Below are 23,550 nucleotides of genomic sequence, written 5' to 3' on the forward strand. Positions count from 1 at the left end.
CGTGAAGTGGAACACACTTTATTGGATATTTTCAACTTTTTTAACACATGAAAAACGAAAAAGTGGGTGTGCAAAATGATTCAGCCCCATTGAGTTAATACTTTGTAGGGCCACCTTTGGCTGCGATGACAGCTGCAAGTCGCTCTATCAGTTTTGCACATGGAGAAACTGATATTTTGGCCCATTCCGCCTTGCAAAACAGCTCGAGCTCAGTGAAAGCGTTTTTTTCTACAGATTCTCAATATGATTGAGGGCTGGACTTTAACTTGGCCATTCTAACACCTTGATATGTTTTTGGGTCAACCATTCCATTCTAGCTTTTGCTTTATGTTTTGGATCATTGTCTAGTTGGAAGACAAATCTCCCTCCCAGTCTCAGGTCTTTTCCAGAAGGGTCCTGTATTTGGCTCCATTCATCTTCCCATCCATTTTAACCATCTTCCTTGTCCCTGCTGAAGAAAAGCAGGCCCAAACCATGATGCTGCCACCACGGTGTTTGACAGTGGGGATAGTGTGTTGAGGGTGATGAGCTGTGCTGCTTTTACGCCAAACATAACGTCTTGCGTTGTTGACAAAAAGTTAGATTTTGGTCTCATCTGACCAGAGCACCTTCTCCTCCATGTTTGGTGTGTCTCCCAGGTAGCTTGTGGCAAACTTAAAACGACACTTTTTATGAAATGGCTTCCTTCTTTCCCCTCTTCCATTAAGACCAGATTTGTGCCGTATACGACTGATTGTTGTCCTATGGACAGATTCTCCCACCTCAGCTGTAGACCTCTGTAGTTCATCCAGAGTACCCATGGGCCTCTCGGCTGCATCTCTGATCACTTTTCTCCTTGTATGAACTGAAAGTTTAGGGGGACGGCCCGGTAGATTTGGAGTGGTCTGACACTCCTTCCATTTTAATATTATTTCTTGCAGTGTTCCTTGGGATGTTTAAAACTTGGGAAATCCTTTTGTCTCCAAATCCAGCTTTAAACGCCTCCACAACAGTATCTCTGACCTGCTTGATGTGTTCCTCGTTCTTCATGATGCTCTTTGCGCTTCAAACAGACCATCTTAGACTATCACAGTGCAGGTGCATTTATACAGAAACTTGTTTACACACAGGTGGATTCCATTTATCATCGTTAGTCATTTTGATCAACATTGAATCATTCAGAGAGCCTCACTGAACCTCTGGACAGAGTTTGGTGCACTGAAAGTAAAGGGGCTGAATCATTTCTTTTTAATATCCAGTAAAGTGTGTTCCACTTCATGATTGTGTCCTACTTATAGTTGATGCTTCACAAGAAATGACAGTTTCAAATCTTGACGTTTGAAGAAATGTGGCAATAGGTCCCAAAGTTCAAGGGGGCCAAATAGTTTTGCAAGCCACTGTACATTTTAGAAAATCACTCACCTTTAGGAAAAATTCAAAACAATTGAAAACAGCATAGTTCACGCGGGCAAGAGTACTGTATTTATTCGAGTGTCATGCGCATTCGATTTCGCGATCGCACTTTTTATTCACAGTACCAGAGACGAATATGAGGGAATGGAGAAAAGAGAAAGTCTTCCCAAAAGATATAAAAAAAAGCACAAAGAGGGACACAAGTATCAGGTGACGAATCAGACTTGAAAGGAAATCAAATTATACGTTGGTATTGTGTTTGGAGTTGTCAATAGGTTTTTTGAGTGATGGCCGCACGTATTCACAGTACCAGAGACGAATGTGAGGGAATGGAGTAAGGTGAAAGTCTTCTCGAAAGATATAAAAAGGCACGATGAGAGACACAAGTATCAGGTGACGAATCAGACTTGATAGGAAATCAAATTATATGTTGTTTTTGGAGTTGTCAATAGGTGTTTTGAATGATGGCCGCACGTATTCACAGTACCAGAGACGAATGTGAGGGAATGGAGAAAAGAGAAAGTCTTCCCGAAAGATATAAAAAAGCACGAAGAGGGACACAAGTATCAGGTGACGAATCGGACTTGATAGGAAATCAAATTGTATGTGGGAATTGTGTTTAGAGTTGTCAAGAGGTTGTCAAAAAATCAGGGCTGCATTTTATACACCTCACCTTTTGAAGCCCTGACCCATTTTTTGTGCCCGTCAATTTTTGCCCCGGTGGGTTTAGCGTGTCCCTACGACCTCGAAGCCTCCGTTCGGACCGAAGGCCACGAAAGGGTCGGCCGCGTTGGGCGATACCGTGCCGCGGCTTTCGACTCCTGTGTCGCCGCCGCAAATTTACATAACGCTTGAGAAGCGTCCGTCAGGGCCCGCGGGGCGCTCAGGCCGTCCCGTTGGTGTATTGGGACAGTTTGTTTTCCAGATCGCAGATTCTTTTCTCTTGGGATAATACGGTGGCTTTCAGGTGCTGGATCTCCTCCAGCAGCCTTTCCAGCAGCTCCGGCTGCGCCGGGAAGCGAGGAGAGGGAGGAGATGAAGACAGGAGTGCAGACGGGAAGAAAAAAAGGAGAGGACGGAGACAGAAAGGTTAGGAAAAGAAGTTCAAATGAAGGCCAGACACTTCATGCAAAATGGGAGAGAAAGGGAAAATGGGAAACTCCACTTTTTGTCAGGCAGATTGTTGTTTTGGTCTCGCGGTTCGAGTTTTCGTCCGCACGCCGATCTCGAGTTGTGTAGTGAAAGTCTGTCTCTTTTTAGAGAACCGGCTTTTTCGGCTCAACTCGTTCAAGAGAGCCGGCTCTCCAACGGCTCACTTGCTTTGATGCATTATATTCCGAATGATGATGTTGTATAAAGAAATTAAGAAAAAAAGGAAGTATAAAAGGAGAACATAAAAAAACAGGTTTGTGGTTATCCCTTTCATCGGTATATTGCCAACAATAATATGATGCAGAAAATTAATTAATAATTTGATGATAAAAACTGAATGAATATATAGATTTCTATTATATATTTGTCGCCGATTTACCATTTCAACCCCGATAACACTAAATTTTGGGGAGCCATAGATCTCTGTTGGGACCCATAGATTTTTGACCCATCACTTTTCACAGGTATAATGAACACTGCATTTATCAAAACTGTTATCGAATCAGATTTTGTGGGGAGATTGAGACCCCACTCATTTAGAATTTAGTTTGAAATGCCTTCCCATAATGACTGTGTCTCACCCGCCTCTCCCGACCGTACGCCATCGGCGACGTCTGTCTCTACGCGGACATCCTCTACGAGGTTTGTTTTCCTTTTGCTGCTTCGCGCTGCCGAAAAGCCAAAAACTCACCGGTAGGCGTGCGGTTTCGCACGCGGACATGCTGCGTCGGGGGGCGGGCCGGGATTCCAGCGGGTTCTTCCTGGAGACTTTCAGCTCGCGGCTCTTGGGTGGAACGTAGCCCTCCTTCATGGAGACCAGGACGGGGTCTTCGTCCCGGCCCTCCAGCCACTCCTCGGCTTCCAGGGCGGGTTCCGGACCGGCGGTGTCCGGGTACAGGTCGTCCTGGAATAGGTCCGACTGCCGGGGCGGAACGGAGCCAATCAGCGAATCCGATGTTAAAATCATGATCGCACATCAACACATGATTGTCAACCCAATTCTGACCATTCACTATTCGCTAAATATGCAGATGACACCAAGGTTACTGCCTTTATTTCAAATGGAGACGAAACTGAATACCGAGCAGAAATTGATTCACTTTCCAACTGGTGTCATGAGAGTACCATATTTTCCGCACTATAAGGCGCACCTAAAAGTCTTTTTTTTTTTCAAAAGCTGACCATGCGCCTTATAATACAGTGCGCCTTATAGATGGATCAATATTAAGTCGCAAGGTCTCGCAACAAAGGCAAGCAGCCGCCGACTCGATTTTCCCCCGAAGGCGAAGTCGTCCGCGGTGTATGCTGGGATTTATATACCGGCGTTTCATTTCCTAACCAATGTGTCAATCATCATTTGAATCAGTCACTATTGGCTAAAGTTATTCGGAGGTAAAGGGGGCGGATCCTTTTTAATCATTTACAGGCTCGCATAGGCTAAAGGGGCGAAACAAAGCCTGCAATTGGCCGAAAAAGATGAATGTGAATAGCAAGTTGGGCTGACGGCATAGAGAAAACAGTATTTTACTTTTCTGTACTGTATTTGTAAATATTTTACTCTCCTGGATCTACTACACTCACGGATATAAGAGGACCATGGTTGCACATTATTATTGAACACAACGACTTCGGTGAGCTACTCCGGCTATATATTTTCCCAGTATCTTGTTTCAGAGTGATATTGATGTTTCTGTGATGGGTCTTTTTTTAAATTCAACTTAATTCCAAGTGTTTATTGTCATATGCACAGTAAAGTTGCGAGCGAAAAAGAAAATAGAAACTAAGGAATGGTTGGCATTTCTTGAAGACTTGAACCTTACGAATGATATTAGGAACAATGCATTTGAGTGACATCGTACAGACACTGTTTCCGTATATGTCTGAGACACATATTTGCTTCTTTGCAAGCTTTGGGAATGTTAAGGGGGTAAGAAGTTGGACTGAACTATCTGACTGTTTTGTCCACGTTCCCGTCATAGCGCCTTATAATCCAGTGCGCCTTATGTATGGAAGATATAGGACCAAAAACTATTTTTGGGGGGTGCGCCCTATAACCCGGTGCGCCCTATAGTGCGGAAAATACAGTAATCTGTTATTGAATGTAGGTAAAAGTAAGGAGATGATAATAGATTTCCGTACTAAGCCTCCCCCGCATGTGCCACTGTCAATTAATGGTAGTGAGGTGGAACTGGTCCATTCATTCAAGTTTCTGGGTACTTACTTGTCAGCTGACCTCACATGGACTGTCAATGCTACTGATGTTCTAAAGTCAGCCAGACAAAAGCTCTACTTCCTTCGTCAACTCAAATCATTCGGAGTCCGTCAATCCATTCTCGTCAATTTAATCGTGCTATCATTGAATCCGTTTTAACGAGGTCAATCACAGTCTGGTTTGGTCGCGTCAATCAGAAAGAATTGTCAAAGATGGAATCGGTAGTGAGGACGGCAGGGGAAATAATAGGTACTGGCCTCCCGTCCCTGCAAAGTATCTACATCGATCGAACTAGAAAACGGATACTAAAAATTCTAGACGATCCCATTCACCCTCGCAGGTACTTTGATGACCTGCCGTCAGGTCGCCGTCTTCGCTCCATTGCGAGCAAGACTTCATGTCTTAAAGAGAGTTTTTGTTCAACGGGAATTGATTTAGGTTTTTATCTTTAGTATTATTATGCCAACGGCGTTCCTCCGACCTATTCTACTCTAGTCTTGTTATTTACATATTCTTTCTTTTTAAACTATTCTATAGAATGACCTTGTATTATACACTACAATATCTTTTTTACTCTATTCTTTTACATCTATTATTTTATCATTTTTGAGGGTTCGCGTGTCAAATGATTTCTTGTATATATCATGTTTATGGTTTATACTGGCTGAATAAATAAAATACAAAAATACAAATACATTAGTCTAATAGTCATGTTTAATGTTTTCTTATATTTGCTCTTATGACATGGGCCCTTTCGGTCTCTGGGGCCTCTGGCCCGACTGTCCATAGGGTGCGGACCAAAACTGACCAATGGCGAAGGAGCATTCAGCCAGTATGGTCCTAGCCTATAGAACGGTCTGCCCTGAGGATATCGGGTCCAAGGGACACTATTTTTTTGCACTATGTTGACTATTTTTGCACCAAATGCATATTGCACAAATCCTTACGGTACCATACTATATTTAACATCCTACATGCCGTCATTTCTTTGTGTAAATATTGTGTAAATTATAACTATAACCTTATCCTCCTTGTTTTATAACCTTATCTTCTTGGTTTCTTTACCTCACTGTGAATGTGTGAACCTGGAGAGTCATGCCCAATTTCGTTGTCACAATATGTTAACCCATTTTGTAACAATGATAATAAAGGTATATTCCATTCTAGTCTATTCTATCCTATTCTAAAGAAGACTGACGAACTGGCTGTGCTGGTGAAAAATATCAAAGCGTACAGGGAGTGCAGTTTGCTGATGCCTAGCATCCCGGACGCTAAGGTGGAGCTACCCGGCTTCAGCGCTGTTAGGGCAGACAGAGACACAAAAGCCTGCGGGAAGCGGAGAGGAGGCGGACTCGCCATCTACGTGAACACGAGGTGGTGTAACCCTGGGCACAAAGATTTCCATCTGCTGCAGGGACGTCGAACTTTTGGCCTAGCGTGTGACGTCATCCACTCCGCTGTTGTAAACGACAACACAGCACCCTGAGGCCATCCTGTTCATCTGTTAATAATCAACACTAGGATACTGCTGGAAGTATGAATTTCCCGACAGGGATGAATAAACTATCTATCCATCTATCTACTAGTCTCTGGAAGCGTGAGCGGCGAAGGGACAGGACTTACTTTTCGGGGAACGGTCATGGTGATGGGCTCACACTTCTTGTCGAGCAGCTTGTACAACCTCGGAGCAAAGGTAAGAGGTCGGACTCGTGTTCCCGAGAGGCGGATCGACGGCTCGCCTCACCTGGCGATCTCGCACCTGCTGACGTCCACGCCCCTTTTGGGCATGAAGCCCATCCCCCGCTGCGGCTCCTTACTGCTGAAGGTGTTGAGGTAGTGCACGAAGGGCGGCTCCTCTGTGATCTCGAAGTAACGGATGCTGCTGTCTCCCTGGAAATGCACGACATCGGGTTTTAGATGGACACTTTCCATGGGGACACAAGTGCTAACCCCGCTTTCCCCTCCCCTTCGCCTTAAAGAGTGTGGAAGAGGGCGGCAGTAGCTCAGGAGGTAGAGCGCTCGTCTTGGGATCAAGAGATCCCAGTTCGAATCCCGGCTCCTCCGTGTTACACGTGGAAGTGTCCTTGGGTAAGACACTGAACCCCTAATGCCCCCAATAAGCAGGTTAGCGCCTTACACGGCTGCACGGCCGCTATTGGGAAATGTGAAGCACACTGTAAAGCGCTTTGGGAAGTCCTGTTTTGTACTTTGTTTTTGTTGCGCCTTGTAGTGCACAAAATACAGTAAGTTGAAAAAGGTTTTTCATTCTGGATCAATGTTCCCTGTCATTTTGCAGGGGTCTGAGCGTTCACACAAAGTCAGTGAGCAACGCTTGAAACAACAGTGAGCAACGGCAATCCCAAGTGTGGCAACTAAATCATGATCAAACATGTCCAAAACTTGACATCACGTTACATTTTGCGGAGTTTCCGGCAATGCAAAATTATTTTTCTCTTTTGAATGAATTGACTCATGTACTATTGCAAAGGTAGCAGGCCCTACAAACGTCATTTGTTCTTACAATTCTTTCACAAGATTTCCATTTCTTTTTATTTCCTGATATATTTTGTCGCATCATATCAACATTTTTGGGGGCTTATTGAGTCGCTTGTACGATACAGAACTGTACTTAATCACATTTTTGAGTGGAAGTACAATGTAGCCTAGATGGTAAGGCGCCCGCTTTGAGACTGGGAGGTTCGGGTTCGCGCCCCGGCCGAGTCATTCCTAAGACTTAAAAAGTGGTCGGCGGCGCCCTCTGTTGGCTGCGGCTGCATCGGCTCGCTACAACGGGTCAGGTGCAATCGACATTTCGTTCTGTGTACATTGTTACACAGAATGACAATACAAGGAAATTATTATTATTATTATATTATTATTATGTTGGCAACAAGATTCACTTGATATCATTGGAAATTATTTGAACGCAACCCAAACTTTTTTTTTTTCAAATTCCTTTAAAAAAAATCTCATTGTGCTTATTTTTTCTGAGCTGTTACTTTTTTCTTTTTGTTCTCTATTTACTTTTTTCCTACATTTCTTTCTTTTCTTTTTTTCTGGCTTTTTTTCTAATTTTTTCCTTTTGTTTCTCTCTTCCTTTTGTTTTTTTTTTCCTCAGCTTTTCACTACTTTTTCATTTTGGTATTTTTTTCTTTTTTGTTCTATTCCCCCCCTTCCTTCAAGTCATTTTGCGCATAATTTTACATAATATTTGGTCATGTTGGGTTTAAAGAAGCAAAAACAACCCGAAGAGCCGTTTAGGACCCGAAAGAGCCGAGCCGAAGAAGCCGGTTCCCCGACAAACTCTACTGACTTTACTCAACTTCGTTCTCCTTCGACTCGACTTCAAAATACTGTCACGAGGCGTGGTGGCGTGGAAGGTGACCGGACCAGAACGGAGGCAGGAGGCATGAAGGGAGAACTCAAATGCGTTGACGATCCATAAGTTTGATTTAATAAAATAAAAGTCGCCCAATACTCCGGGGCAAAACAGAACAATACAGAGTTCCTCCGGCACGAACTCAACAGGACAAGGCATAACAGACTAAAACAGGACAAGGCATAACAGACCGGGATTGTGAATAATGAGTAATGAACCAGCAACCGCAGAGCCCACAATGCAGCCTTAAATAGCAGACCCACAATTAGTGGAACTGCTTCAGCTGTTGCCCAGAGGGCGGGGCAGACTGGTCACCAAGGCGACCGTGACAAATACCGCATTTAAAACACAGCGTCGGGGGAACCAGTGTATTTTTACCTTGATGCACTGGAGCTTTGACTTAATTGGCTTCTTAATTAGCAATTTTGAGCCCTGATTTTTGTGCACTGGCTCGATTTACTTGTGCGCCGAGAATGTGCGAGCAGTGCGCAAATGCGCACGCGCGCAGCTTAGAGGGAACACTGGTCTGGATTATCTTGAAGGATCCCAACTCACTACACAGAAGCAATAAAAGGATGTTACCTTGCCGCACAAGTAGACCATGTTGGCGTCCGGGTCGTAATACGGTAACAGGACGCCGTTACTGGTGTCTAATTCCAAAAGTGCGATGGGTTCCTCAAAATTGGTCTGAAAAAGATCAACGAGTTCTAGCACCGCACACGTTTTCCATCATCAGAAGCGATCGAGCGTACCGGGTCCCAGAGTCCCAGTTCCCTCTGACTCATCCTGGTGAATCCCGTGGTGAAGATGTTCCCGTCTCTGGTGAAGATGGCCCTCATGGGTCGGATGCCCTCGTGAGGGGCCAAACGTTCCTGGGAGGAGAAGGACGGGGGGCGGGGTTAGATCATCCGACAAAAGCCTCCACGTTCCCCCGGTTCCTCGGCCCGGCCGCTCACCGCCACCACTTCGGCCTTGCGGGGGTCGCAGACCCTCAGGCGGCGGTCTTTGCAGGTGGTGCAGAACAAGCTTCCGTTCCTGTTCCAGCTGATGCTGTAGATGAGGTCCGGGTGGTCGTCCATGGAGAGGAGCGCTTCCCCCGTACCCACGTTCCAGACTAGGATCAGGTTGTCGCTCGCTGTGAAGAGACGGATACCATGAGCTTCAAGATCTGTGAATCGCTCGATTTTTTTTTTAAATCGGATTTCTTGAAGACTTCCTCCCCTTCATTCAAATACTGAAGTTATGGAGAGATAAACAACAGGATATTCTATAAAATTAAACGTTTTTGTCAAAAAATGCATACAAGTATATGTAAGATACCCTTTTCCTAGCACTTCATCCGCAGAACATATTATATTTGGATTAATCATACAACACAAAATTGTCACGTTGCCATGGTGCCCAACTGGCCCTGGATTTGAACCCATGAGCTCAGAACTGTGCCGCACACGCGCTAACCACTGCGCTGACGTGCTGCCGGAGCTAAACATGTCATTATTTATCTCTCTATTTACTTGTTTTCTGATGTTTCATGTCAATTTTGTTTGTAATGATGAAGTTCATAAAAAAAAAAGATTGAGAAATGTAAGTCCACTTTTTTATAAAACGGTTTTGGAGCCCTCTGCCGGACGAAAGTGGCACTAAAACTCGGCATCACAACAGAAATGTTATTCGTATCGATTTAATGTAGCTCTTGAATTACAATCAATCGACGATCTAACAAGTCGCCAAACTTTTGATCCTCGATTTTATCGATGAGTTGTTGCATCCCTATGGGGGGCCGTACCCGCAGTCAGCAGGATGTTTCTCGCGGTCGGGTGCCAACTGACGATGCCGACCCGTTTGGAGTGGCCCTCCAACACCACCACGGGTTCTGTCAGGGGACGGAACAGGGAGTGATCGGGTATCTGCCAAACCTGCACAGAAATTAAAGGGACACCGTGTAATACTTGACCGATACATGTTGCGGTATTGTGTAGTTTAAACCTTTTTAAAGCTGAAAGCTCATTTGTGTTCCAAATTAGCACGAATGGCACCTAGTTTGAGATACATTTCGAAAATAGCGACTTAGCTAGATGGCTTGCTAAATGGCTAAAAGGCTAGCTTGATAGTTAGCTTGAAAAGTAAATGAAAAAAACTAAAACGGAGCTTTATAGCTGGCTAAAATAGTAAAAAGACACCTAAATAGCCTGATAGAAAGCTAAAAACAAAGCTAGATGGCTTGCTAAATAGCTAAAAGGGTAGCTTGATAGTTAGCTCGAAAAGTAAACCAAAAAATCTAAAAGGGAGCTAGCTAGCTCGCTAAAAGCCACCTAAATAGCCTGATAGAAAGTTAAAAACAAAGCTAGGTGGCTTGCTAAATAGCTAAAAGGGTAGCTTGATAGTTAGCTCGAAAAGTAAACCAAAAAAACTAAAAGGGAGCTAGCTAGCTCGCTAAAAGCCACCTAAATAGCCTGATAGAAAGCTAAAAACAAAGCTAGATGGCTTGCTAAATAGCTAAAAGGGTAGCTTGATAGTTAGCTTGAAAAGTAAGCCAAAAAAACTAAAAGGGAGCTAGCTAACTCACTAAAAGCCACCTAAATAGCCTGATAGAAAGCTAAAAACAAAGCTAGGTGGCTTGCTAAATGGCTAAAAGGGTAGCTTGATAGTTAGCTCGAAAAGTAAACCAAAAAAACTAAAAGGGAGCTAGCTAGCTCGCTAAAAGCCACCTAAATAGCCTGATAGAAAGTTAAAAACAAAGCTAGATGGCTTGCCAAATAGCTGAAAGGGTAGCTTCATAGTTAGCTCGAAAAGTAAACCAAAAAAACTAAAAGGGAGCTAGCTAGCTCGCTAAAAGCCACCTAAATAGCCTGATAGAAAGTTAAAAACAAAGCTAGATGGCTTGCCAAATAGCTGAAAGGGTAGCTTCATAGTTAGCTCGAAAAGTAAACCAAAAAAACTAAAAGGGAGCTAGCTAGCTCACTAAAAGCCACCTAAATAGCCTGATAGAAAGCTAAAAACAAAGCTAGATGGCTTGCTAAATAGCTAAAAGGGTAGCTTGATAGTTAGCTTGAAAAGTAACCCAAAAAAACTAAAAGGGAGCTAGATAGTTGGCTAAAATAGTAAAAAGACACCTAAATAGCCAGATAGAAAGCTAAAAACAAAGCTAGATGGCTAGCTAAAGGGTAGTGCAAAATTTAGCTTGATAACTAGCCGAATAAATGTTGGTTAAATAGCATGCAAAAAATGTAAAACCCACAATTTTCATCAGTTATGAATTTTTAGGATGCAATCATGACTTTAAGCCAGAAGATGGCAGCAGAGTAAGACATGTTTTGCATTTATTTCTTTGACTTATTCTTTCATCTTTTTAGGGGTTTGTACCTCCACGAACAGGCCTGAAAAAGTCAAATAATAGCACATTTTGAAGTATTTCCATACTAGTATCTTAGCAGCATTTCTTTATTATTTCTGATATTACTGTTATAGTATTTCAATTGTGTTTTTTCTTAACAGAATAAAGACAAAAATAACATGTCAGATCGCTTTTTTAAGCACTAAATGTGAAATTTATTTTTGTAGTGTTCTTTTGCAGACACAAAAGGACAATGGGGACATTACTGTCACAGTCTTGTTCCACGGTCAGACTGAGGAGATCATTTATCCCTCATGCCATGAGGCTCTTTAACTCCACCGGAGTAGTAAAAGCCACATTAAACCCCACCCCCACATTTGCATGTTACCCTATTTTTATGACAGTGTGTATTTTCCGGAGCATTATTTAAATAATCTATACCAACACGTTATATTGGCTATTTCTGTATTCTATATATTTTATTTTATTATTTGATTTTTCAACACAAGGATACTGCTGGAAGTGAGAATTTCCCTTCGGGGATACATAAAGTATCTATCTATATCTATCTCTCTCTCTCTCGCTATATATATATATATATATATTTAGATATCTATATCTATATATATCTCTCTCTAGATCTCTCTCTCTCTCTCTAGATATATATATATATATATACCCCTCTCTCTCTCTAGATATCTATAGCTATACCTCTCTCTCTAGATATCTATATCTCGCTCTAGATATCTATATCTAGATATCTATATATCTCTCTAGATATCTCTCTCTCTCTCTCTAGATATCTATATATATATATATATATATATATATATATATATATATATTTAGATATCTATATATCTCTCTCTCTAGATATCTATATCTATACCTCTCTCTCTAGATATCTATACCTCTCTCTCTCTAGATATATATACCTCTCTCTCTCTAGATATCTATATCTATATCTCTCTAGATATCTATATCTCTCTCTCTCTCTAGATATCTATCTCTATATATCTCTCTCTCTCTCTAGATATCTATCTCTATATATATCTCTCTAGATATCTATCTCTCTCTATATATCTCTCTCTCGATATCTATCTCTATATCTCTCTCTCTCTCTCTCTCGATATCTATCTCTATATCTCTCTCTCTCTCTCTCTCTCTCTCTCTCGATAGAGAGAGAGGGAGGGAGAGAGATCGAGAGATAGAGAGATAGAGAGATAGATAGATGGATAGATAGATATGTACCTTCTTTAATTTTTGACCATTTGTGTTTGGCGGGCCGGATGAAGGAGCCTAACAGGCCGCATGTGGCCCGCTGGCCATAGTTTGCCCCACCCTGATCCGGGTGCTCAGAACCCCCATAGCTAAAATCGCCCTTGCTGGTAACCCTTTGCTCTAACCGGTAACAGAGGAGAAGCTCTGAGCTTCAGAAGGGTTGGTGACCCCGGCATTAACTCGTGCGACTGTTTGGGTTCCTGCCTCGGTTACCATAGCAGTGCAGTCCTCGGAGCAGCTGGCCAGAAGATTATCGTCGTGGGGACACCAGTCGATATCCAGGACCGGTCCGGAGTGTCCGATGACCAGAGGGTAGTTCTTGTCCACGCGACCCATCTGCGCAGCACACAAGAATCTCAGCCCAAGGTCACGCGGAATTCAATGTCATGTCCTCACCATGAGACTTTCATATTGTGCTAGGACACGTGTTTGGACATGACAAACACACACACAACCGGGTATTTATAGCCGAGGCGCTGAAAGGGAACTTTTTCACCGCTGTCACAAGAGTGCAAAGCGGACGGGAGCCTCCTGGTGGTGGCCGAGTATTAATAGTCCAGACTTCGGTCGGCCAGTCAGGCCGCAGTGGCTCCTTTCCATTTGCTTACTGGTTTTGTTCCGACAGACGCGAAGAAATCAGTCTTCGTCGACTTCAGACTTTGTCAGTTGTATCGGTTCTCAACTCAGACACGAGTTCTTGGCAGATCTCAAAGACAAACGCTTGTGAAAGCCACCTTAAAAGAAAACCCTGGAGGACAATCCAGAAAATCAGTTGATTCCACAATCTCAATAACTCAACCAATACCAGTTTTTAGGACACAAGTATGTTCTTGACAAATCTCAAAGACAAAGAGTTAAGACAACCACCTTAAAAGAAAACCCTGGAGTACGAGAATAGGTGCTTGCCCACAACCAGTGATGGTCTACTGAAGCATGGTATGGGATTCCTGGTGTTCGAGATCCACAAGACTTTGTCCAGGTTCTTTTGGACAAGGGTCGACAATCCAGAAAATCAGTTGTGTCCACCTTCCCAATAACTCAAGCGATACCAGTTTTTAGGACACGGGTATGTTCTTGACAAATCTCAAAGACAAAGAGTTAGGACAACCACATTAAAAGAAAACCATGGAGTACGAGAATAGGTGCTTGCCCACAAACAGTGATGGTCTACTGAAGCATAGGTAGGGAATCCTGGTGTTCGAGATCCACAAGACTTTGTCCAGGTTCTTTTGGACAAGGATCGACAATCCAGAAAATAAGTTGATTCCGCCTTCTCAATAGCTCAAGCAATACCAGTTTTTAGGACACGGCTATGTTCTTGACAAATATCAGAAGAAAACACTGGCATCCTAGAATAGGTGTTTGCCCACAAACAGTCATGGTCTATCTGGAGAATAGGTAGGGAACCATGGTGCTTGAGATCCACAAGACTGCTTTTTGAAAAGCTTTGTCCTTTCCACTTGCCTACCGTTTCTTTTTCATATAGACATGAGGCTAGTAGTCTATGACGACTTTAGAGGTTGTCCAGGTTCGTTTGGACAACGCTCGACAATCGAGAAAGAAGAGTTGAGTCAGCCTCTGCTACAACTTCTCATAGACAGGTCTGTTCTTGACCGATATCATAGACCTGTTTCTACCACCTTAGAATAAAACACTGGACTCCTAGAATTGGTGTTTGCCCACAAACGGTGATGGTCTACATGAAGCATTGGTAGGGAAACCCTGGTGATTGCTCGTTGGATGTCTTCCTCCACAAGCAGAGCTGATTGGACGAGCAGGATTGTTATCGAACTCTTCTTAGCTGTGCTGGTGTAGGAACATCATGTACAGAGGACTGGTTGTTGAGTACCAGGGTTTACATATCTGGAGGAGGAGCCTGCGTCCTCAAAAGCTCAAGAGCTTTTATCGGAACATTTGATTCTTATTTGTCGGGTTTTTTCATGGAAGCTTTCAATCCTATGGTGGCGAGGACCATGTGATGATCCCAAACAGACGCTCAACTCCAGCCAGGAACAAACCAATTGAGACCGCCAACACCGATTTAGACACAATGTTCAAGAGCGAGGATGACGCACGGGCTTTGCTGTGCAAAATACCGACCTTGGCGAGGGGGATGACCAGGAAAGCTCCGCCGCCGCTGGACTCCACGATGACGGCCAAGAACTTGGGGTTGACGGCGCAGAAGGAACTGTCCCACGTCACCTTGGAGACGCGGATGTCATCGTAGCTCTGCTCGGCCTTGACGGTCTGGCCGAAGACGTGGCGGAACTTGCTCTGTCGCACGATGCTGCGACTCATGGCTGCGGGGGGTCCGAGACTAAGGCAAATGGTGACACGGACGGACAAAAGGAAATGAGGACAAAGGCCTAACAAGGGCTTCCCTAAACATGGACCTTGGTAACGCCCAATGTTCCCTGTCATTTTGCAGGGGTCCGAGCGTTCACACAAAGTCGGTGAGCAACGCTTGAAACAACAGTGAGCAACGGCAATCCCAAGTGTGGCAACTAAATCATGATCAAACATGTCCAAAACTTGACATCACGTTACATTTTGCGGAGTTTCCGGTAATGCAAAATTATTTTTCTCTTTTGAATGAATTGACTCATGTACTATTGCAAAGGTTGTACGGCCTGCAAACGTCATTTGTTCTTACAATTCTTTCACAAAATATCCATTTCTTTTTATTTCCTGATATATTTTGTCGCATCATATTAACATTTTGGGGGGCTTATTGAGTCGGTTGCACGATACACAACTGTATTTAATCACATTTTTGAGTGGAAGTACAATGTTGGCAACAAGATTCACTTGGTATAATTGGAAATTATTTGAATGCAACACAAACGTTTTCTTCTTTTTTGTTTGTTTTTTTTCTACTTTTTTTTTTGAATTCCTTTAAAAAAAATCTCATTGTGTTTATTTTTTCCGAGCTGTTACTTTTTTCTTTTTGTTCTCTATTTACTTTTTTCCTATTTTTCTTTTTCTTTTTTTCTGGCTTTTTTCTAAATTTTTCCTTCTTTTTTTCTCTTCCTTTTGTTTTTTTTTCCTCAGCTTTTCACTACTTTTTCATTTTGGTATTTTTCTTCTTTTTTGTTCTATTCCCCCCTTCCTTTAAGTCATTTTGCGCATAATTTTACATAATATTTGGTCATGTTGGGATGAAAGAGGCAAAAACAACCCAAAGAGCCGTTTAGGACCCGATTCCTTTTAGTGAGCCGAGCCAAAGAAGCCGGTTCCCCGACAAACTCTACTAACTTTACTGAACTTCGTTCTACTTCGACTCGACTTACCGCATTTAGGACACAACGTCAGGGGAACCCGTGTATTTTGACCTTCATGCACTGTAACTTTGACTTAAGTCGCTTCTTAATGAGTAATTTCGAGCCCTGATTTTTGTGCGCTGGCTCGATTTTCTTGTGCGCTGAGAATGTGCGGGCAGTGCGCAATTGCACACGAGCGCAGCTTAGAGGGAACACTGCTAACGCCCCTGATGGTTTTGTTCTATACAAAATGTGGCTTTTCGAGGACACAAACGGGTCAAAATTGGGGACAGGGATTCGGAAAACCTGTACTACAGTAGAACCCGAGATACACATCTAAAAAAAAACCAAATTGACCAATTTTGAAAGCGCACCTTATAACTCTATAATATGGTGCCCAAGATTGGAAAAGCATACCGTATTTCTAGCTGCGCAGTTTTCATCCGGATTTGAGCAATCAATTATACATATGCAACAAGATTTGAACCCGGGTTGCGGTGGGCCTTAACACTTTAGCACTAGAACACCAGTGGTACAGACGACATATGAAAAGGCATTCGAGCGTATCACACTATTTCTGCGTATGGTACGCAGAAACACTGATTTGCATAGTGCAGTCTCTCCACGTCTCAATGTATTTATGTCGGGTGATATTTCTGTTTTTATTTAGGATTGTAAACCTGTCATTAGAGTTCATCGAGATTTCCATCACATTTTCTTAGAAAACTAAATTCTGTACTTATATTAGGCAAAAATCATCCGTAGAGGAGTTATTTTTTATTCGCGTCATTTTTTTTTTATAAAATAGGAAAACAATGATTAAAATCACTAAAATTAGAAGCATTTTTACTCTATTTATATCTTTAGTATTTTTTTGTGTCATGTCTTGCGCGGTTGCCACGGCGACCAGTTGGCCCCGCCCATGGACACCAACTGACTCGCATTGACTGATTGCTTCTGTGAGTACTTAAACGCGCTCCTTTGAACTGTGCTTTGCTGGAGCGTTTGTTATACTTGTTAAGCTCCGTTAAACTTTGGGTAAACCTTCTGTGAGATTATTATTGGGAAATTCACGGTAAACCGTCCTCGTCTTTCTCTTCATAACTGCCGCCATCAAGGGCGTCTTCCTCATAATCGGAACAAACCCCTGTCCTCTGTCATACGGACGATTCGAACATAAACTAAGAGGATGCAGTCTAAATTTGACCTTTTGTACTCGAGTGCCAATGGCGGCCGTTAGAAAAATGACATCAATCGGCCGCTTCACTGAATAAGCCGCATTTGGGAAAAAAGTAGCGGCTTATAGTTCGAAATTTACTGTATGTCGACTTGATGTTGCCAAAGCCAGGTGCCTTGAACAAAGACACTGTACTTGTATTTCTCTCTCTCTCTTTCACTTTTCCACCTCTTTTCTCCCATTCTCTGTCTCTTTTTCTCTTCCTTTGTTGCTCTTTCTCTCTCTCTGTGTCTTTTTAACTTCATATCCTCCAACTTCCTTTTTTGCTTTTCTCTCTTTTTCTTTCTCTCTTCCTACCCTTCGCACTTTTTCCCTTTTCTCTCCTTCTGTTTCTCTTTGGATTTCTTTCTTCCTCTCCCTTTCTTCCGCCCTCTCTCACGTCTTCTCTTTTTATCTCTTTTGTTTCTCACGATCTCTCCCCCTCTCTCTTTTTCTTTCTTTTTCCCGCCCTCTCTCCTTTTCCCTCCCTCTTTCTTATATTTCTTTATCTCTCTTTTTCTTTCTCTTTCATCTACTTGTCCGGCTCCTGACAGAATGTTCTATCGTGTGGCCCCCGAGTTCAAATGAGTTTGACAGGCCCGCTGGGGGATTGAATCCGGCCCACGACACAACACTCAGAGAAGCGCAAGAGAAAAACTAGCTGCAGGTTGAAATATGTCCACTTGATGTTGCCAAAGCCAGGTGCCTCGAGCAAAGACACTGTACTTGTATTTCTTTCTCTCTCTCTTTCTTTTCCACCCGTTTTCTACCACTCTGTCTCTGTCTCTTTCACTCTCTGTGTCTCTCTTTTTCTCTTCCTTTGTTGCTCTTTGTCTCTTTCTCTCTGTGTCTTTTTAACTTCTTTTGCTTTAACTTCTTTTTCCTACCCTTGGCGCTTTCTTTTCTCTTTTCTCTCCTTCTGTCTTTCTATTTCTCTTTGGATTTCTCTCCCTTTCTTTTCCCCCTCTTACGACTTTTTATCTTTTGTTTCTCACGCTCTCTCCCTCTCTCTTTTTCTTTCTTTGTCCCGCCCTCTCTCCTTTTCCCTCCCTCTTTCTCTTATTTCTTTATCTCTCTTTTTCTTTCTCTTTAAACTACTAGTCCGGCCCCCGACAGAATGTTTGTTCTATCGTGTGGCCCCCGAGTTCAAATGAGTTTGACACTCCTGCTCTACAGACACAGAAAAACAAAATGTCTTCACAGTCCTTTTTAATTTAGATTTTTTTTCACAAAAGACAGGCTTTAATTTATCATAAATCACCGCTCCTCCTCCTGAGTCCTCACAAATAACATGCCTGGGACAGGTGGAGCTAGATTTCTGAATCAGTTGTACTACACTTGGGGTCTCCAACATGGTGCCAGCGAGCACCAGGGTGCCCCCCAAGGACAGTTGTTATGAAAATAGCTTACCAGTGCTGGGTCATTGTGATTTTCTAGCAAAATGTTTTTGAATTGGTTGACTGAGTCTGTTAAAGCCTTTTGTTTCTCCCTTTCTCTCCCTTTTTTTCTTTCTTTGTCCCGCCCTCTCTCCTTTTCCCTCCTTCTTTCTTATATTTCTTTATCTCTCTTTTTCTTTCTCTTTCATCTACTCGTCCGGCCCCCGACAGAATGTTTGTTCTATGGTGTGGCCCCAGAGTTCAAATGAGTTTGACACCCCTGGGTCAGACTGTTTTTGCGGGGTGCGGCTTATACTGTCATTCCTTTCCTGAATGACAGGAAAACAAAGGAGTGGCGACAGTAGCTCAGGAGGTAGAGCGCTCGTCTTGGGATCAAGGGATCCCAGTTCGAATCCCGGCTCGTCCGTGTTACATGTCAAAGTGTCCTTGGGTAAGACACTGAACCCCTAATGCCCCCAATAAGCAGGTTAACGCCTTACATGGCTGCAGGGCCGCTATTGGGAAATGTGAAGCACATTGTAAAGCGCTTTGGGAAGTCATTGACTTGAAAAGCGCTAGAGAAATGCAGATCCGCTTTTAGAAAGGATGGCCTTTTCCCAGGTGCAATGGCCCCTCCGCGAGCGAGTGGCCCCTGCCATTCCTAATTTAGACATGCGAGTGCGCGGACGCCCCCCCACCCCGGACCCCCATGCCAGTCCTTCGTCCTAAATAGTCCGGCGCGGTGCCTTCACGTTCCCCCTCACACAAAAACCACGTCACCCGCTCGTTCAATCTCAGAATTTGTAAAGAGGCGCGCCGAAGCTCACCTCGCGTGAAGGGGAGACCCACTAGACCCGGAGCGCTTGGGGGTCCCGGTCCTGGTCGAGGCGAGTGCGTCGAGGTGGGCGCAGAGAAGAAGCCGGTGTGTCGGAGAGAGTCTGGGGGTGGAGTGATTGGGTGACGGTCCTTCTATTTTGGAAGCGGCCTCTTGTAGAGGGGGGCCGGGGAGGGACATCAGGGCCTGTCAACTCAAATGAGACACAAGAAAAAACAAAAACCAGGAACGACCTGTGGCGCCAATGTTCCCTGTGATTTTGCAGGGGTCTGAGCGTTCGCACAAAGTCGGTGAGCAACGCTTGAAACAACAGTGAGCAACGGCAATCCCAAGTGTGGCAACTAATCCATTATCCAACATGTCCAAAACTTGACATCAAGTTACATTTTGCGGAGTTTCTGACGATGCAAAATGATTTTTCACTTTTGAATGAATTGACTCATGTACTATTGCAAAGGTTGTACGGCCTACAAACGTCATTTGTTTTTACAATTCTTTCACAAGATTTTCTTTTTTTTTCTTGTGTCGCATAATATTAACATTTTTGGGGGATTATTTAGTCGGTTGTAAGATACAGAACTGTACTTAATCACATTTTTTACTTGATATAATTGGAAATTATTTGAATGCAACACAAACGTTTTCATTTTTCCGTTGTTTTTTTCTACTTTTTAAAAAATTCTTTTAAAAAAATCTCATTGTGTTTATTTTTTCAGAGCTTTTACTTTTTTCTTACATTTTTTTCTGGCTTTTTTCTAAATGTTTCCTTCTTTTTTTCTCAGCTTTTCACTACTTTTTCCATTCATTTTTTTCTTTTTTGTTCTATTCCCCCCTTCCTTTAAGTCATTTTGTGCATAGTTTTACATCATATTTGGTCATGTTGGGATTAAAGAAGCAAAAACAATCCGAAGAGCCGTTTGGGACCCGAAAGAGCCGGTTCCTTTTAGTGAGCCGAGCCAAAGAAGCCGGTTCTCGACAAACTCTACTAACTTTACTCAACTGCGTTCTACTTCGACTCGACTTCAAAATACCGCATTTAGGACACAACGTCAGAGGAACCCGTGTATTTTGACCTTCATGCACCGTAACTTATACTTGAGTCGCTTCTTAGTCATTTTGAGCCCTGATTTTTGTGCGCTGGCTAGATGTTCTTGTGCGCTGAGAATGTGCGGGCAGTGTGCGATTGCGCACGCGCGCAGCTTAGAGGGAACATTGATCTCAATACTTTAAATTTCTTTTCCGTTTTAAAGCGGCTTTAGGGGGTCGCACACAGAGCCGGTGTTGTGCCCTTTTCCGACTCCTATGCAAATTCCTCCCCCCCTGATCGTATTCTATATAAAACTCTTATTAAAACAATAAAGCGAGCTAATTATAATAATTGGGAGATCCTAGTCTATATAATGCGTTTATTTAAACAATAAAGCGTGATTTTATTCTACAAATTGCGTTTTTTAACGCGGATGAAAATGTCACCAACGTCAATGTACGCTTCCGACAAAAGCGATCGTATTCTATATAATACGCTTTAAAACAAAATAAAGCGAGCTAATTATAATAATTGGGAGATCCTAGTCTATATAACGCATTTATTTAAACAATAAAGCGCGATCGTATTTTACAAAATGCGTTTGTTAACGCGGATGGAAAAGTCACCAACGTCACTGTACGCTATGATTTCCGCAATCACAACTAATTGTACACAAATAATGTTTATTTGATTTACTATAATATCCGTATGTAATGTCTTTTTTATTGTGAATGAAACCCTGGTTGCATTGGATCCCGCGGTGTAAACAAATTGTTGTTGTTTTTTTTCATTTAAAATCGGAGGGGGGGAGGAATTTGCATAGGAGTCGGAAAAGGGCACAACACCGAGCGAACTAAGCGGCTGCTTGGGCCCCGCGACCACTAGGGGGCCTCAAAGAGCGGTTGACTTATTTAGTGCCAACCTTGTCCCGAATGTCACTTTCGTATGAGAAAACAACGATAACTTCATCAGAAATACGACAAAAGCACTACGAAACTAAATGTCGAATATAGTGTTTAAAAACAGGGGACTTCATGTATTAATTTGCCTACTTTCGGAAAAGAAAAACACGAGTATAGAAATACTTTAAAAATACTATACCAAATATTACCGAAATATTGCCCCAGAATGACTACAAAAACACAAAAACAGCAATATTACAAAATACTAAAGTAATGTGCCAAAAAACTATACTGTGATTACAAAAAAAAAGACATAACTAAAATACTGCTTTGGAAATACATCAAAAATACAGAAATACTAGTCAAGTCCAAAAACACCACTTCATAATACAATAATCCAAAACGCTACCAGAAAAATATGACTACAGAAATACTACTACAGAAGTATTACAACTAGAGCGATACTACATGAAAGTTTACGATGGAATTACGACAAAAATACTACAAATATAAAACTCCAGAAATACTACAGATGTATAAAAATAATTCTACAACAGAAATAGTACAAACATACGAAAATAATAATCGTAACATATACTATTATAAAATAGTAAATAAAATAATAATAATAATAAAATAATAATAATTTTCTACATCATTTAAGTACAGTAATACAACAAAAATATTAGAGATATACTAAGAATTTACGACTAAGGAAAAACTACCGAGAAAAGTACCGCAGATGTAGTACAAAAAAATTAAACTACAATACTAAAAAACAAAATCTGAATACAGTAACACTAAATACTTTAAAAAAGTACAACTACTGTGACGCTTGAAAACTTGCTTAAAATTGGGACCGTATGTATATTTTGGGGCAGCACGGCGGCGCAGTGGTTAGTGCGTGTGCGGCACAGTTCTAAGGTCTCGGGAACCTCCTGTGTGGGTTCAAATCCAGCTACTGGACTACCTGTGCGGAGTTCGTATGTTCTCCTCGTGCTTGCGTGGGTTTCCTCCGGGCACTCCGGTTTCCTCCCACATTCAAAAGACATGCATTTCAGGTGGATTGGCCGGTCGAAATTGTCCCTAGGTGTGAATGAGCGAGCAAGTTGTCTGTCCCCGTGTGCCCTGCGATTGGCTGGCAACCGGTTCAGGCTGTCCCCTGCCCATTGCCCGATGATTGGTGGGATGGGCTCCAGCCCCCCCGCGACCCTACTGAGGATAAGCCGTGCAGTTAATGAGATGAGAAATATATTTTGCTTCAATTTGGAAGGTTTCAAAACCAATTTGATGAGACTCATCTAGTTCTAGTTCAAAAGAAAATGTCTGTATGTAGATTTCCAAATTTAAAAATTGGACTGGTTTCCAGCTGTGTCCCCTTGGCCCAAAATTTAGGGCCTCCGACTCCAAACAGTTGCCCACCCCTGGATTAGAACATGGAATAAGGTTTAGTCAGTATGCAAATGATCGGGGGCCCCAATTATAATTATGCCTAGGGCCCCATGAAGGCTCAGGTCGCATCTCAGCTAGTATATAAGGTACTTGATAATTTTGTTTTTTTGGGGAAAAATAAAGGTTAAATATTCTACTATTTCTTTAAAACTGCACAATCCTGTCATTAGATCCATTTAAGACGTGGAAATTCTATCTTGATATGAATCGGAGTTTGACATTATGGTGGGTCCTAAAGTCAGACAAGTTGAGAAGCAATGCCTTAAAGCAGGGGTGTTAAACTGGTTTGAGCTGGGGGCCACAAATGCTCTAAAAAATCTCACAGGGGCCGGACTAGTGAGTTTAAGAGAAAGAGACACAGAAAGAGAGGGAGAGAAAGAGAAGCCGATAAACAGATAGGGAGAACAAGTGAGAGAAAAAGAGAAAGCAGAATAGAGATATGAACAGAGAAGGGGGAAAATAAAAAAGAGAAAAAGAAAGTGAAAAAGAGAAAGATAAAAAGAATAAGAGAAGTGAAACGACAGAAAGAAAGGGAGTCAGCAGGAGAAAAAAAGACAAAGTGAGATGAGAGAGAGAGGTTGGGAGAGGGTAAGAAAGAAAGAGAAAAATAGAGAATTAAAGTGTAAATTAGAGAAAATAGAAAGAGAGCAAGACAGAGAAAAGGAGTTAGAGAGTGAGAGAGAAATAGAGAAAAGAGAGTGAAGAGGAAAAAGAAAGAGGGAGAAATAAATA

At 42.5% G+C, this 23,550-nt stretch overlaps 2 protein-coding genes across 2 annotated transcripts in view; one reads left to right on the forward strand and one right to left on the reverse strand.

Moving 5' to 3' along the window:
- The window catches only part of LOC148348908 (von Willebrand factor A domain-containing protein 7-like), a 56,168-nt gene that overhangs the window by 20,856 nt on the left and 11,762 nt on the right, over positions 1-23,550 (forward strand). The gene's annotated exons all lie outside the window — the stretch shown is intronic.
- Positions 1,769-19,614, reverse strand: coro6 (coronin 6). Its single transcript, XM_088320726.1, has 11 exons — positions 19,430-19,614; positions 14,851-15,067; positions 12,964-13,086; positions 9,922-10,051; positions 9,092-9,270; positions 8,888-9,007; positions 8,718-8,822; positions 6,501-6,646; positions 6,380-6,437; positions 3,236-3,463; positions 1,769-2,398 (listed from the first exon to the last, which is right to left on the reverse strand). The coding sequence occupies exons 2-11, from the start codon at positions 15,046-15,048 to the stop codon at positions 2,276-2,278; spliced, it is 1,410 nt and encodes a 469-aa protein (XP_088176852.1). The 5' UTR covers positions 15,049-15,067; positions 19,430-19,614; the 3' UTR covers positions 1,769-2,275.

Source organism: Urocampus carinirostris, chromosome 17 (genome assembly GCF_059441175.1).
Source record: "Urocampus carinirostris isolate Australia breed hairy pipefish chromosome 17, RoL_Ucar_1.0, whole genome shotgun sequence".
Taxonomy (NCBI): domain Eukaryota; kingdom Metazoa; phylum Chordata; class Actinopteri; order Syngnathiformes; family Syngnathidae; genus Urocampus; species Urocampus carinirostris.

Coding starts and splice junctions, on each gene's coding strand:
- coro6 (XM_088320726.1), bottom strand. CDS start 15,048: ATGAGTCGCAGCATCGTGCGACAGAGCAAGTTCCGCCACGTCTTCGGC. Junction 13,087..14,850: donor TGGTCATCCCCCTCGCCAAG/GTCGGTATTTTG, acceptor TGTGCTGCGCAG/ATGGGTCGCGTGGACAAGAA. Junction 2,399..3,235: donor GCGAAACCGCACGCCTACCG/GTGAGTTTTTGG, acceptor TTCCCGGCGCAG/CCGGAGCTGCTGGAAAGGCT.